Source organism: Xyrauchen texanus, chromosome 17, assembly GCF_025860055.1.
Source record: "Xyrauchen texanus isolate HMW12.3.18 chromosome 17, RBS_HiC_50CHRs, whole genome shotgun sequence".
NCBI lineage: Eukaryota > Metazoa > Chordata > Actinopteri > Cypriniformes > Catostomidae > Xyrauchen > Xyrauchen texanus.
Window position 1 is genome coordinate 3413379 of NC_068292.1, and position 11624 is coordinate 3425002.

Consider the following 11624-nt stretch of genomic DNA (forward strand, 5'->3'; position numbering starts at 1 on the left):
TGATTTTAATTTAACGCTGTGTGTGAAACACATCCAAAAGCATTTTTTTTTCTTTGAGACACTGTTAGGATACATTGTTGAAGTAATGCAGTGTAATTTTATTATTGATATTGGCTGGGTCTCTTGACAATATTCTTAGTTTTATTGTTTTGTATTGGTTAGTTGATGCATAATGTGCCTGTGTATTTTTTTTTTACATTTTAGGTTAAAATTATACGAAAGAAGTATATATTGTCTTTTTTAAACACCCTTTTGCCATTTAAAGGAGCAGTTCACCTCAAAATTAATATTCTCTCAGCATGAAGATTGTCAGTCCCCCCAAAAAAAGAAGTGGAGATTTATAGTAAAAGAAGACTTAAATATTGATCTTTTTCTCACCCACACTTTTTATATCACTTCTGAACACATGGATTTAACCACTGGAGTCGTCTAGATTACGTTTATTCCACCTTTATTTGCCTTTTGGAGCTTCAAAGTTCTGGTCACCATTCACTTGCATTGTATGGACCTACAGAGCTGAAATATTCTTCTACAAATCTTCGTTTGCGTCTCTACAGATTTAATATTAGCAAGTAATTTGGTAAGTTGTTTAGGGCATCTACTTTGTGCACGACACGAGTAATTTTTCCAACAATTGTTTACAGAAAGATTGTTTCACTTTTAATTGACGATATCACAATTCCTGTGGGTCAGAAGTTCACATACACCAAGCTAACTGTGCCTTTAAGCAGCTTGAAAAATTCCAGAAAAGTATGTCAATCCTTTAGACAGTTAGCCAATTAGCTTCTGATAAGAGGTGTAATGAATTGGAGGTGTACCTATGGATGTATTTTTAGGACTACCTTCAAACTCAGTGCCTCTTTGCTTGACATCATGGGTAAATCTCAGAAAAAGACCTCATAAAAAAAAATTGTCGACCTTCACATGTCTGGTTCATCCTTGGGAGCAATTTACAAATGCCTGAATGTTCCACATTCATCTGTACAAACAATAGTATGCAAGTATAAACACCATGGGACCACACAACCATCATACTGCTCAGGAAGGACACACATTCTGTCTCCTAGGGATTAACATAGTTTGGTGTGAAAAGTGCAAATCAATCCCAGAACAACAGCAAAGGACCTTGTGGAGATTGTGGAGGAAATAGGTCGACAAGTATCTATATCCACAGTAAAACAAATCCTATATCGTCATAACCTTAAGGCTGCTCAGCAAGGAAGAAGCCACTGCTCCAAAACCGCCATAAAAAGCCAGACTATACTTTGCAAGTGCACATTGGGAAAAAAATCTTACTTTTTGGATAAATGTCCTCTGGCCTATTGAAACAAAAATTTTACTGTTTGGCCATTATGACTATCGTTATGTTTGGAGGATAAAGGGTGAGGCTTGCAAGCCGAAGAACAGCATCCCAACCGTGAAGCATGGGGGTGGCAGCATCATGTTGTGGGGGTGCTTTGCTGCAGAATTGACTGGTGCACTTCACAAAATAGATGGCATCATGAGGAAGGAAAATGATGTGGATATATTGAAGCAATATCTCAAGACATCAGCCAGAAAGTTAAAGCTCGGTTGCAAATGGGTCTTCCAAATGTACAATGACCACAAGCATACCTCCAAAGTTGGTGCAAAATGGTTTAAAGACAACAAAGTCAAGGTATTGGAGTGGTCATCACAAAGCCCTGACCTCAATCCAATAGAACATTTGTGGTCAGAACTGAAAAGAATGTGCGAGCAAGGAGGTGACTCAGTTACATCAGTTCTGTCTGGAGGAATGAGCCAAAATTCCAGCAACTTATTGTGAGAAGCTTGTGGAAGACTACCCAAAAGGTTTGACACAAGTTAAACAATTTAAAGGCAATACTACCAAATACTAACAAAGTGTATGTCAACTTCTGACCCACTGAAAAGAAATAAAAGCTGAAATAAATAATTATAGAAAAGTATAAATTAAGTTAGAAACATGAATTGCCATATTATTATTATTATTATTATTATTTTGTTTTTACAAAACTATATTAATATCAGGTCATTATTTAAAAAAAGACACAAAGAGTTTTGTTCATCATGACATAAATTAAACCTCCTAATTAACACAATCAATTGCGTCCCAGCCAATACCTGGCCAGGGTTACTGATTCAACAGGCACACAAGCAGATCGTACAGTCATGACAAAACAAAACACAGGCAACAAGTAATCTCATTAGCATATACGTAGATAATAAGGTGTAAGGTACCTAAAGTTATGCCTTTTTGAATACTGTAATGCATAGGCCATAGGCGTAATTTCAATGTAGCCAAAGGTTTGTTCAGTGCCGTGCGTACATTCATTATTTAAATAGTTTCTACACAACCTTATTAGCGAGATTAGCGAGTCAAGTTCTTGGAGTAAAGGTGGTTTACAGTGAGTAAATAGACATGTAGTGGCATAAGACACAGTACTGCAAAAGATCAATTATGTTATAACATTTAAAATTCTGGTATGTTTTATTAGATCTGTATGACTGATGTATCACATTTTTGTAATAATACAATGATATGAAATTTAGAGTTTTACTTCTGAACCAAGTTGAGAATAGTTTGCCCAAAAATTCTAATTCTGTCATTTTTATATACTAAATAATATTACTAATAAAAAAATAACATTCATTTGCTTTGGAAACTGACTGTACTTTGTGCACTGTGCATTTTGTGTTGTAGATTCAGTAATAGTGTTGTAGCTCAGGAAACACCTCCAGAGTATTTTAGGATCTGTCCTCATCGGTGGAAGAATTCACAGTCGAGAACAGTTAACAGAACCAGGTCCCAACCCTGCTCATAACACCAGCTGAAGCCCTGCTATAGATTATAGACTGTGTTTAAAAGCACCACAGGTAAAGTTAGAGCTGGTAATGCTAATGGTTGCTACAGAACAACACACAAACATGCACTATACTAATAGAAGGCTACTTGCGCATTACTCATAAACTGAGCCTCTTACAAACTTCATACCAGTGCCTGAACAATCCTGCAATATCAGAGAGATCATGGAGGAAATGAAGCAGATGATAGTGGAAGATGAGTGAACTGAGGTCTTAGTAGCTCGCTACTGATCAGTGAACTGTTAAAACGTGGGCTGAGTAAAATAATTCTAATTTAAAGGTATAGTTTACCACAAAAAGAACATTTTGGTGAAAAAACACCATAAAAGCACCATCAAAGTTTTGTAAAAGTAGTCCATACGATTCTTTGCAACTTAGCATGTACTACATTCAAAGTCTGCTGAAGCCACATGCTAGTATGGAATGAGGAACATACAATTTTGGAGGCAAACACAGGCTAGACATGAGCTTCAGCGGAGGGTTAGCTTATCAGTGAATAACAACTGATACATTTGTCTGTTCCTCATATAAAGGGATTGTATTGACTTCCGAAGACTTGTAATAAAGCACACAACCCACTGGACTACTTTAATGGTCCCTTCATGATGTTTTTGGTCCTTATTAGAGACAGTTGTGGTCACTATGAACTGTCATTGTATGGAAAAGAGCTGCATGAAGATTCATTCTTTTTTTTGCTCCCCTTTTCTCCCCAAATTGGAATACTCAATTCCCAATGCGCTCTAAGTCCTCGTGGTGGTGTAGTGACTCGCATCAGTCCGGCTGAGAACAAATCTCAGTTACGTCCGCTTCTGAGACCGTCAATCCGCTCATCTTATCTCATGGCTTGTTGAATGTGTTACTGTGGAGACATAACGCGTGTGGTAGCCCACGCTATTCTACGTGGCATCAATGCACAACTCACCACATGCCCCACCAAGAGTGAAAACCACATTATAGCGACCACGAGGAGGTCCCCCTCCATGTGACTCTACCCTCCCTAGCAACTGTGCCAATTTGTTTGCTTAGGAGACCTGGCTGGAGTCACTCAGCACACCCTGGATTCAAACTCGTAACTCCAGGGGTGGTAGCCAGCGTCAAAACTCGCTGAGCTACCCAAGCCTGCATGAAGATTCTTTAAAAATTATTCTTTTGTGTTCGAATTACCAGCAAGTAAATAACGACAAAACTTAAAAAGCACTATTAATAACAAGTGTCTTCGTAGCGTTGTTACCTTTAAGAATGTTTAAGATGTCACTGTCATCTCTTATGGCTTCTAAAACTGCACAAGATCAAACATTAAAAATAACATGTCATGATAGAGTGTAGAAGAGCCGCACCATTTCTGTCCACTGAAACCTATTACCATATAAAAACGTATGTATTTTACACTGTTAGGATCTCATCTTGCGCCATTGTTCTGGGAAGGGTCATGGAAATGAAGTGGTCAAAAAGTGTGGCAATTCTTGAGGAATATAATTTCAGTTTCGACTCCAAAATGCCAGCAAAGATAAACAAAACCCAACCTTAACCATGTGTGGATTGAAAGTGTCCCCCTTCTTCAGTAGCTCCGCCTCTTATGAGCTACCCGCCCTATTTTTTAAGATTCCGCCCCCATTTGGAGATCTCCGGGCTTCAGCCGATGTTGTTTCACGTCTATGCCGCCGGGTGGCAACATTGTGACTCCACACTGTCTCCGCAGCACTAGAGAAGAAAACAGTCCGGAAGCGGCGGCGCAGCGGTGAAATAGGAAGTGTAAAATGGAGGCAGCCGTGTTCATCTTTTCACTCTTCGACTGCTGCGCTTTAATATTCCTCTCCGTGTACTTCGTATCCTTTACTCACACTGCACACGAGTGGATCTGTCATTTCCCAGTGTTCACTCTTGTGTTGTGTGTCTCAGCATGTTCTCACAGAGATTGCGGGCAGTTGCTATTGATTGATCATTATGATTATTTGTCTTTATAATGTGTGTTTAATGTGATTCTCATGCTTTGACACGATGCATGGAAGATCTTTACATTTATTGAGTTGTGAATTTATGCTGATTGGCTCTTTTGTTACGAGTTGAGGGATGGGACATAATGCAGCTTTGATACACAGGGTGAAGGATCCATACTTTTGACATTTATAGATTGTTCTGACTCATTCTTTATGATCTGTGCACATTCTTGAACTTTATTATCAGATTATTACTCTGTCTGATCTGGAATGTGACTACATCAACGCTCGAGCTTGCTGTTCAAAGTTAAACAAAGTAAGTGTGAATTTTGAAGTGTTGAAAGTATTAATGAGAGAGAAGTCTTTTATTAGAGAAAAGTAAATGTGTTTGCCGTTTACATTATCAAGCAATACATGTTGTGTTGATGTGTAGCTAGATGTGCACAGTGCGGTCCAATATGGAGTTAGAACAATGACAGTAGTATTTGAATCTGAATTTGGTTCATTTGAAATATAGAATAGGGATGGGCATTTTGCCTACTCGAGTACTCGGACTAATTACTCATCCAATGGCATGTTCATAACTGTATATATTAGAACATATCTGAAAAACGTCTTTGGCTACTGTATTGCGTCTTGTTGTTCAAGTGTATTGTCTATTCATTATTATAGGCTATTATATGTATGACAAAATAATCTGTTACAAAATGTACAAAAGATTGCATAATCAAAATATAACGCATCGTATTTTGTCATTATGTTAAGATTCGCTGCCCAACTCAATGAAAGAATGTGCACAATGCGCATAGCTGTTCTTCCTTCAGGTTACCGTAGTAATCTTAGTAAGCGCGCACCAGTTGTTTAGTGACTATTGGACTAAACTTGGACTGTGCAGTATTATCAATTGAGGATCAATCTATGTTGAAGTTCTTAACTTTTTCAGGACTGTTCTCCAGGGGTTTGATTACATGCACTTTTTTGGATTGTAAATACTCACACCATCACAAAGTCTGTTAGTTGTATATACACTTAAGGCTCTGTATGTATTTTATCAGTCTGAGAAGTATTGTTGTGTGTTGTCTGTTGTACACATATATATTGTAAATACAAAGTTTTTGGAACTTTCCTTTGTCTTGCTTTTACACTCACACAGATTGATCAGGATCCCCTCTCTTTATTGAGTATTCAGTAGTTTCGGCTGATCAGTACAACATGATCACCATCGTTAATCGTTTTCATCATTGCTGCAATGTCAGAGTACTCGTGCCCATCCCTAGTATAGTTGTGAAATTGAAGAAAAATGTAAGGTTTTTGTGGTGTATTGTATTTTGTAGGCTGATTATTTTCACGTGAACATTTTTAGAGGTGGAATTAGCTATAAATTCAGATTAAGAAAAAATTCATCATTCCAAATGCATTAATGTCATTAAAATTATGCAGAAAATGTTTTAATCTGCTGTTTAAAAATACACATTTTGAAAATACACCAATAAAGTCTAAAATTTGTTAAATCTCATGTCTGGAATTCAGATACTTTTGTCATTGTTCTAGCTCCATAGTTCCAAAAGTCTGAAACCTGGATACAAGCAAAGTTTTAGAAAAATCTTGCCAAATTTAAAATGAATAAAAGAAGAACTATTACGATTGTGCACTATTTGTAGGTCATTAATCACATATAAAGCAAATGTGACTATTTGTACAAATGATCAGATTTGAGATGCTCTTTGAAACATTCTCAAATTAAGCTGGATAACATGATCATCTGGTTTTGTTAACACCAGCTCATGTGAATATGCTGTCATTAAAGTAAAAGGAGGGAAAACATTTGTCAGTTCAAAATGCAAAATAGAAGCTTTTTCAATAGAGGTCTTAAACGTTTGGAGCCTAGTCTTTCTTAATACTACATTCACTTTACACTGGTATCACTTTATGAAATTAATATCATCAACGAACATGCTCTAGATTAATGCACATTAGATGGTTAGAAAAGTCATGAAACTTGAATATATACACTCTCTGAGCACTTTATTAGAACACTCTGGTCCTAATAAAGTGCCCGACGTGGTCTTCTGCTGTTTTAGCCCATCCACCTCAAGCTTCGACATGTGCATTCTGCTCACTACAATTTTACAGAGCTGTTATCAGAGCTACCGTAGACTGTTGTGTGTGAAAATCCAAGGAGATCAGCAGTTACAGAAAGGCTCAAACCAGCCCGTCTGGCACCAACAAACATGCCACACTCCAAATCACTGACATCACATTTTTTCCCCCATTCTGATGTTTGATGTGAACATTAACTGAAAAAGCATTTTAGCATTTATTGACTTTCGTATTAAAGTTATTTGAATGGGTTACCAACAGATTCTTTGCCTTTTGTTAGTGATTTCTTGTTGTTAACTGCTGTTTGTGTTCAGTGGGTGATACCTGAGATGATCGGTCAGGCTCTGGCCACAGTGTTAATGCTGGTGTCCATGCACTGGTTTGTGTTCCTGCTCAACCTTCCTGTGGCATCATGGAATGTGTACAGGTGATCTGTCTGAAACACGTTTTATAGAGAATACAGTATAAGCCTGAAGAATATCCCACTAACCATTATTGTTCCCTGCAAACAGATACGTGAAGGTCCCGATGGGGAACATGGGGGTGTATGATCCCACAGAGATTCATAACAGAGGCCAGTTGAAGTCCCATATGAAGGAAGCAATGATCAAACTGGGCTTCCACCTTCTCTGCTTCTTCATCTACCTGTACAGGTAAAAACACTTACTCCACTAAGGTCTGACATGCAGGAAACAAATAATGCTGGCACCTAGTTTTGCATAGACTTGAGCAAGTCTGAATCATTGTGCAGCTCATTCTGTCCAAGAATTCTGAACCTGTCCACTTAGACAGGAAGTTATTATCTCAAAAATGGCTGGTAAACATCACGATCAAAGAACATATTTAAAATTGGCTTCTCAAGTTGATTGACAGACAATGTCTGTATATAAAAGGTGATTGGCTCTTTTACCTGTAAGGTGGGATGTCCTTTCTACATCCATTGACTGTTGGGTGCTAGAGCCAATTTCTCCCATTCATTTTAATAGAAGTGGCCCATCTCTTCTAAACAATCTCTGGATTAGTATATGCAATAAGGCACTATTTTTCACAATGAATGCAACATACCGTGTGCTTATTTCCATAATAGTGTTTAAGAAATGGCATTGGAAATGGTCCTTTGGCAATCTACAAAAATGTTCAATGTTTATTGTTGAATAGTGTATGCTATAGAGTAAAAAAAAAAAAAAGGCAAGCTGTATACAAAGTGTAATAATGTAATATGCAGTATGATATTGTGTTATTTTGATGTTTGTGTTATATTGGTTACTACACCATTATCAACAAACATTTGTTTTTAAATGAAATGCAGTGGTTTGAATCGGCCGATAATGGAAGCAGATAACATCAAGGCTTTCCTTTTCCCTAAATGAAAATACTAATTCTGTTATTACTAGTTAAAGTAAATATTAAAAGAATAAAATAAAATACTTGTAATAGTATTAATATTATAAATAGGTCAATTTAACACTAATTCAGTGTAGTAAATTATATAAAAAATAAGGCAATTAATCATGCCTCCGGAATGTAATAAGAAATATTCCTACCATCAGAGCAATTCAAGCTTCAAGTACCACCTTCATGATTTTGCTAGTCTCAGTCATCAGGGGGCAGTAAGCGCAGCTGTACAAGCAACAAGACAGCACATGTTGAGGACACGCTGGTTGGAGCACAAGTGAATGCAGAGGTCTTGAGACGTGTTTTTCTACGTACTGAACCGTTTAACTTGACCTAAACTACCTAAAAACATTGTTTAGGATGCGACACAATCAAAGTGAGACACTCAAAGTGTCCGTCTGATACATGTGCACATTGACACATCCGTAGAAAAGACCTTACGATAGATCACTGACAAATTCAATTGCAAAATGGATTGCAGTGAACTGAAGGCCATTTATAGGTTTATGTTCAATGATATTGAAATAAACAATATATCGCCTTCTAAAGCCACTTTTTGTATTACCCAATCAATACTTGTCTGCCACAATAATGTAATGTATTTTATTTATCTCATAGTAATATGAGATATTTTTAATTCTTTTAATGATATCCCAGTAATCATTATATATTGCAATTGTCATTATTCTTATCTGTCCTTCATAAAAAAAGTTTTGATGTGAGATGTTACTTGATGGATTAAAAATTCTAGATTGGATCTTCATTATCAACACTGTTTTTATTCCGATATGAGTCGTTTTATTGGTCAAATGCAGTGGTGTAACTACAGGCAGTGCAGGGTGGGCAGCTGGACTGGGGCCTGGGTTGAAATAGTGGCCCGCGATGCCCGGATGAAAGGGAACGATTAAAACAATCACAGGCCCTGCCATCAAAATTTTGGTTGTTTTAAAGACAATGTAAACATTTGAAATAATTTGGCTAAACATTCACCACATAGAATCTAGAAAACGCACTCACAATCTGAGCCCACATGTGGTTTAATTTACAGATGAAATGTTAAATAGTTAACGGTTTTATAACAAGAGCCGCTCTGCTGGTTGAGAGAGTCTGCTTCAGTTAAATCCCCTTGTTGCCTCTCTGTTCATCGTGCAGTAAGTAAGGTTTAATTTGCTATCTCTGGTGTCTTTTGTAGCATGATCCTGGCGCTGATCAACGATTGACCCACAGCAGTCTTCAAGAACAAACTGCCAAATCATAAACTGGCCTTTGTAAAACTAAATTCATCCACCCCAAACAGAAGATGCGCTCCAGCTTTCCTCAAGACATCATCACTATTCTACTGATAGAAAAACACAACCCACATCTGCTGACCACAAACCGTGATGAAGCGTGAGACGTCATTTGGCTCCCGTTTACATGTGTATGTTATAATTGTGTTGGACTGAGTGATATTGAACTGCTTCTCAGAGCGGAAGCATCAAGACAATCGCACTGACTAATTGGACCGTCTGTTTGGCAAGTTTAAGAGCGCAAACATGGCACTCACAGGTGAACCCAACATGCCCACGTCACATTTCACCCTGAAGTCAAAGAAAAAATAAGAGATTATATTATATTAAAGAAAATAACGCCTGTTTTAACACCATTAAGGATTTTTGCATTGTAACATCATTTTCAGGACACCTAAGCATATCATTTTTTTATTTTGAAATTCCTCTTATTCTCAATGTTTTTCTTTTATTCATATCAGCATTAATTAAAAGAAATACAACAGATACTATCTTAATGCATGAATACTTAACTCTTGAATGAATGAATGTCACAATGATGTTGTAATAGTTCTAAAATAGGCTTTATTTTCTTTAAGCAAATATAGAGATTTTCTGAAAAAAAGTCTCGATCTTGACCCCCGCATGTATTTTTGAAATGTCAATCCTTGAAATTGTTTGCGTATGTTTAATTGTTTGCAGTTTAATGGAGTGTGACTCAAAGTACAACGAGAATAACCATTATGAGAATAAGATGGTCATCTCTAAACATCATCTGTCATAACAGCGATCGCCGATTCTATTGAACTTATTAGTGATGTGGATTTCAATGGCATGTTTTTGATTCAGAGCATAAATTACCTGATAATTATCATTTTAAAAAAACATGTCAGATTTATATCAAACCAGTCAACCTGATATTTGCTCATTTTGAAGTGAAATTTCATCCTTATATCTTGAATCTTACAAAATCTATCAGGAATATGTCCAGATCATAATTGGCCCCCAATTAAAAATCAAAAAGAAATTATGAATTTTATTTTACATGGATCCTATTCTAAGGCCACTAAGACTTTTTGAATTTCCATAATTTTCACGACAGTTAAGCAAAATGTCCCCAAATGCCTCCAAACGTTTTTATATTGTTCTTAAACATGGGTGTGTGATAACAGGTTTCTAAACAATACACCTCTCTAGCGATGGGTCCAGCCAAACAGTGCGTCACATGATCTTAATTCAGTTTTATTGAACAGTGTTGTCCTGGATTGGGACAGATGTGTACATTTAGCGGTCTTTCTATAAAATATAACCTGGAAGAACAGGTGCAGTAATGTTTGTCATTATAATACTATCATCTGAGAGGGTTTGGTTTTATGCATGTAGTATTCGTGTCATCCGTCATGGGTTTTTTTTCTCTCTTTTTGCATTTTTTGGCATTTGTGGGTTTTCTTAAATAAAAGATGATAATAAACAAGTTCTCACCATTCATTCATTTAATCAAAATACGATACTTGGAAATTGAATTTTAAATTAAAATTAGAATTTTAAAGTTGCAATATATTTCATAGGGAAAAATACAGAAAGTCACATGTAATGTAAAAACCACCATTGTGTCCTTGAGCAAGGCACTTAACTCCAGGTTGCTCCGGGGGGATTGTCCCTGTAATATTGCTAATGGAATAGAGAGCAATAATTGGGTTCAGGTTAAAAAAAAAAAATAAGGAAATTGACAGTGCAGCTTCTAAATGAAAAATAATTAACTAAGCTCAACTTTTTGAAACAAAATAGAAAAAAATATATCAGATTATGAAAACTGAAATGAATGTGTCACATGTCAAATAACTGCATGTAGATTTCTAAGCTGCGGAACACTGCCGACAGTCATGAAAAACTTTCCAAGAAATATGAAAAATATTTTTTCTGGTTTCATTCAATTCTAAAATATTTCATTGGTTATAAATTGCTCTTTGTCTGCAAAATGATTTGAAAGAAATTCAGTAAATGCAAATGATGGAAATGAATTGTGTAAAAAGTTCAACTGCAATCTTCAGTTTATCCAGTT

At 36.5% G+C, this 11624-nt stretch overlaps 1 protein-coding gene across 1 annotated transcript; it reads left to right on the top strand.

Annotated features, from left to right (window-relative positions):
• Window positions 1–4569: 4569 nt before the first annotated feature.
• On the top strand, window positions 4570–11600 carry cnih4 (cornichon family AMPA receptor auxiliary protein 4). Its single transcript, XM_052146764.1, has 5 exons — window positions 4570–4688; window positions 5047–5115; window positions 7214–7326; window positions 7412–7552; window positions 9487–11600. The coding sequence occupies exons 1-5, from the start codon at window positions 4620–4622 to the stop codon at window positions 9512–9514; spliced, it is 420 nt and encodes a 139-aa protein (XP_052002724.1). The 5' UTR covers window positions 4570–4619; the 3' UTR covers window positions 9515–11600.
• Window positions 11601–11624: the final 24 nt, after the last annotated feature.